This window comes from Olea europaea, unplaced genomic scaffold (assembly GCF_002742605.1).
Source record: "Olea europaea var. sylvestris unplaced genomic scaffold, O_europaea_v1 scaffold991, whole genome shotgun sequence".
Classification (NCBI taxonomy): domain Eukaryota; kingdom Viridiplantae; phylum Streptophyta; class Magnoliopsida; order Lamiales; family Oleaceae; genus Olea; species Olea europaea.
In genome coordinates, this window is record NW_019268421.1 from 161263 (window position 1) to 166716 (window position 5454).

The 5454-nt window shown below is 37.7% G+C and overlaps 1 protein-coding gene across 1 annotated transcript; it reads right to left on the reverse strand.

Moving 5' to 3' along the window:
• Positions 1–3683: 3683 nt before the first annotated feature.
• On the reverse strand, positions 3684–5062 carry LOC111392865 (splicing factor U2af small subunit B-like). The gene has a single exon (XM_023018263.1). It carries the CDS (start codon positions 4901–4903, stop codon positions 4037–4039), a length of 867 nt encoding a protein of 288 aa, XP_022874031.1. The 5' UTR covers positions 4904–5062; the 3' UTR covers positions 3684–4036.
• Positions 5063–5454: the final 392 nt, after the last annotated feature.

Here is a 5454-nt window from a genome sequence, read left to right on the forward strand (position 1 = left end):
TTTTCTTTTGGGTGAAACTCCACCGATTTTAGTGCAGATGATGCAACCTGCGGTAAACCAGTGTGGAGGCCTCACTTGTGTTTGATAAGTCATGATTCGTGGAGTGACTCTGACTTTTTCTTTGATTAGTCATAGAAGTGAATATATTTTGTGAATAACATTTTCACTCAATATATTGTAGTAAATCTAGAATTAAAAAAATTTAAAAACTAATTAAAATGTATTGATGGGTGTAATTTCTCCTTTGTTTAAAATATGACTAGTTAAGAAGAATTTTTTTAATAGAGAGGCTACACTAAGAGCGGCCTTTGACAAACCCTGATCTAAATTTCAGCCTCAGCCTCTGTCACAGGAGCCTGTCAAAGGCCGCGGTTTGAGCAAAATAATTCTTTTTTTATATATAACTTTCCATAAACCCACACACATACATCTCCTTATTTATGTGGGGTTGAGAATCAAGGACCTAACAATCTTTGACCGTTCAATGTCAATAATATTTACTTTTATTATTTGGTTAAATTCTTGAAGATGATTATCTTTTATTCGACATAAATATTTCTTAAAATTGGCAGGAAGAGAGACTTAGAAGGTTGAGACACCGGACAAAAGTATACTTTGATGCATCAAGACCAGACCATCAGGCGTGCCTTACAATCTCAAATCAGTGTTATTTTCTCCCGTCATTTGATAAATCTGTAACATACATGTCGCTTTATAGTCATTACCCGTATTTTGTTTGAAAGTGATGGATTCAACTTGAATCCACAAGAGAAGGGACGGCAGAGCCTTTCATCTTTTATAACTTGTAACTGAGTCTGAAAATTCACAGAATATTGAGACTTTATTGTCATCGAATCAAACTTGTAAGGCTGACAACGTTCAGTTCGGCCAAACTCATTACCGAACCATCAATTTTTTGACCATATCATAATCGCACCATAACCACGTAAGGAGTTACATGCTGAGGTGCAAAGACGGAGCAGGTTTCATGCTTGTTTCAGGTATACAACAGCAAGAAAGAGGATAGTTGGAATTAACCTCATTAGAAGATATGGGTTCTTGTTGGAGGCCAGTTCCAATGGATGAATTTAGAGTTATATATTTTATATAAATCTATATGGATAAATTTACGTAAGATTAAAAATATAATATAATCATCTTTCTAAAAGTGAATGTACATATAAAAACTATGGATATAAATTGCGCCACCCGATGGCAATAGCTCACTAATAATTAGAGCCTGTTTGGGCCCGATTTTTTCACTTAAAAAATTGATTTTTTGACCGTTATTTCACTATTACAGCCGTCATATTTGACTTCTTCTCTCACAGATGAACCTCACTTTTCTTCTAACGGTCAAAAAATCAATTCTCAAAATCACTCCCAAACAGGCTCTTAATAAAGAGACCTTCGAGCTTGAAACTGCAAAAGCATGTGTGAAGTGAATAAAAATGCACATATGGTGACGAATGAGAAAAAGATTGGGAAAAATGTCCAACATTAAAACCTCAAGTCGCAAACAGGATGCTGAGAGAGGACTGTTCCCTTAATAAGTAGATACAAAAATTAACAAACTGAATAATTTACATGAATAATTTTTTTTTGCCAATCTGTCTAATTCATTGCTTAAAATTTTTAGCAACGACAACAATCAACACTCAGTACATATAACATATCATTTCTAACAAATATTTCGTTGAATTGACCTTTAAACCTAATTGGAACACTTCTATCATAAATAATTCCTGTAGCATTTCTCCGCTTCATCCGACCGGATCAAATCTTCGTATTTCATCCTCTTTCATTTGCACCTTTCTAGTTAATAATCACATCTAAATACCTAAAAACTCTCACTTAGAAAAAGTGATCATCTGGAGTGACCCCATTAATATCCTGTTTCTACTATTACTAAAATGACACTGCAGACACCGTGTCTTAGTTCTCAAACCTTCAGATTCCAGAATCCTAAATTGTAACTCATAGTTTTAACCACCTTCCATTCTCATCAACTAACACTATGTTATCAATAAATAACATGTATCAGAGAACCTCATCTTAGATGTGTGTCATATGCCCGTCCATGGAATGCCAAAAAAAAAAAAAAAAAAAAAAAAAAAATTGCTTAAGACAAACACTGCGCAATACAATAATTATAGAAAACGCCCCCCGGTACATAGCCCAGTGGTGCAAAGGATAGGCGTGAGGTTATCTCACGCCTTGCTGGCAGCCGCAGTGTGGGGGTTCGATTCCTGAAACATGAAATTGAATTCCTTGTAAGTACAGTGTACATGCAGCTCTTCTTTTTTGACCTATTGGGACACATCCCGAGATTTAACTCCCTCACAAAGCTCTAGGGACGAGACGGTGGGGACCTTCAATATTTGAGTTCAACTTTTTTTAATAATCATAGAAAACCCTCTCAGATACACAATGAGAGAGAAAGTAAGGGGGGGGGGAGAGAGAGAGAAGTAGGACAAAACATACAGAACGTGAAAGATATAGTACAATAGAGAGAGAAATAAGCAGAAGAAGAAAAAGAAGAGAGAAAAAGGGATAAAATTCAGTCTAAACGTAATTCTCAGCAATCAAATCTGTCTGCAAACTGAATCCCTGATATTCTTTTATTCTTGTAATTGGTAAAAAATTCAATTAGAGGGAACTTCTAAAAAATTTAGCCTCTATTTGGTTCAGATTTTTTATAACTCCTTCTCCGCGAACTCAGTTTCAACCCCACATTCTCCCTAGTCCCTACAGAATAATCTTGCCCGTGGACCCATAATTTTTCCTACCTTCTTAAGCATACATTCTCCAAAAAAATTACTTTTCTCAAAATCTACTCTTAAAAAATCTACATCAAACGGGCTCTTAGTCATATGGTCCTCATCAAAACAAATCTAATCTAACACAAAAAAATATGTTAAGTACTTGCTTTCCCTAAAATATGCTTATTATTTTTCATCGCTCCACTACTACCGCTATTACATCTTGGATCTGGAACTCACTCCAGTAACTCCATATATAGCATTCATTAATCTAATAGAAAATCACTTACTCTAAAACCATCATACCTCCCATTTTTAACGACCCTAAACCACATGCACTAAAAATGAACTAGCATTCAAAGGGACTTGGTCTCAACAAAATTGTCAAAATAGTAACTCAAACGTGCATTGTTAGGTAATAAAAACAAGGTGCGAGAAGATTCACTATTGGTATTAGGGTTGAAAATTTAAACTAATATGCAAAATATCTGAGCTGCACACTGGCACAGAAAAACACTTCAGGATGCAACACAAGTGTCGTAAAATCCACATTGAAAATGCAATGGCCATAAGATGCACGATTGTAACTGTCCGATATTAAAGGTACATGTGGAACAGAAACATGTATAAGATTTCACTCAACAATTATGATAACTCATTGCAATTCCAAAATGTAGCAGACGTACATATAAATCCATACGCTGCTACACATTGACACAAACATATTACTCTACTCTGTCACTATAGTTGGCCATGTATTTCATGATGAGATCACCCTCTAAAACTTTTGCCAAACTAAATATTATTTTAGTAACAAAATCAGTACACCAGGGTCCAGGCCAATCAACACTCTAAATATCTAAAGTTTATATGTTAATACAATACAACACAAACTCACAAATCAAAACATGGACTTGAATGTATAAAAATAGTCAGTGCTGCTGATAAATTTCACAATAAAGAACAAGAGCAAATATATAAGCATCATGGCAACACAATGAATAATGTTAAGCCATTGTAAGAGGACTATAAACATCAGCCAGCAGTCTTCAATCACTAGATTTAAAGAAAAGAAGACACTGGTTTTAGATTCTAACTTCACCATCATTATCCCATGAAATAAAAACAATATTATGAAGTTTTGAGAAGCATAAGAATTATATAGCTAGAATAATCACCAGAAGTACAAAAACAGCATAACTAGCCAGCTCCATTTCCACCCTCATCTGAAGTAAAGGATAGACGGAAGACGAGCAATCCGAACAACTGCATCATTATGCTTTCTCCTCCCTCTCTCGGTTCCACTGTTCAATCCTAGCTCTACGCTCCTCACTTCCTTCTCTCACTGGACTCCTGCTCCTCCTTGGAAGAGGACTAGCCCCATGCCTCCTCCTCTCTCCCTCGTACCTACCATGTCTGTCGCTACCACTCCTCCTCCCACCACCACCTCGATTATCCCCTCTACGATGATCACGCGGATCGTACTCCCTTTCTCTCTCCCTCTCCTTATCTCGCCTGTGGTACTGTGGAGGACTCACACTCCTGCTGCGGCTCCTACTTCCTCTGAACCTGCGGCGATGACTCCCAAACAGCTTCCTCCTAAGCTCCCTCCCTATCATTTTCACATGCATAAAATTACAATAGCCCCCACGGTTACAGTTATCCTCCTCAAATTGCCTGCACGTAGCCTCACGAAAATCAGTCACGGGAGAGAAATCTGCAATTATTGGTCGACCCGAATAGAACCGCCCCTGTAACGCCTGTAGAGCTGCAGCAGCTTGATCCTCCTCCTTGTACTGAACATAAACATTCCCAATCATATGATCAGCAAGATTGTCACAAACATTGAGTGTCTCAAGCTCGCCAAACTTGCTGAGCTCCTCAAATATATCCTCATAAAAGTCCTCGAAATGCTCCTGGATCTTCTTGGGGTCAATAGGCTGACCCTGGGGATCGACGCCGGGAGTTATCATGTCCGGTCGGTGGTACATATTGGCTAGAACGAGTGTCGGAGAGATTGTGGGGCGATTGTGGAGGCGGGAGCATCGATCGCCATGGCGGCAGGCGCCGATCTTGAAGTAAAACGGGCAGTTAACCCGATCCTTCTCTGTTCCAAAAATGGAGGCCAAGTGCTCCGCCATTATTGCTTATTGATTGATATGGAGCACTGATTATTGCTCAGCTAGGGTTTCATGGGTTGTTGAACGAATGGCGACGAGGGCAGAAAACGGTGCGGCCGTACTGAAATTAGGAAAGAAGATTCTAGAGTAATGTGCTCTTAACTTTTCGGTAAATTACGCCAGAGGTCCCCACGTCTTCATCATACCATTTGTTGCAACCATTTCTCCAATCTTTTAAATTGTGGCAAACATATCACCAACTCACATAAAAATTTAAAATGTCATCTTCTTTCTCATCCTAAGTATGTAACTGATATGTTTTGAGAGGGCTGATTTTATTGATAATAAGATTGTTGATACACCTCTTGAACTTAATGCTCAGTTATCTCCTACTGATGGTGTCGGGATCTAGTTTATATTATACTGTTGTTGGTAGCTTGATTTCTCTCATCATCACTTGTCTAGATATTACATATGTTGTTTATATAGTTAGTCAGTTTGTTTTCTCGCATAGTACGGTTCATTGAGTTGTTGTTCTTTAAATTTTGATATATCTTCAGAGTACTCAATGT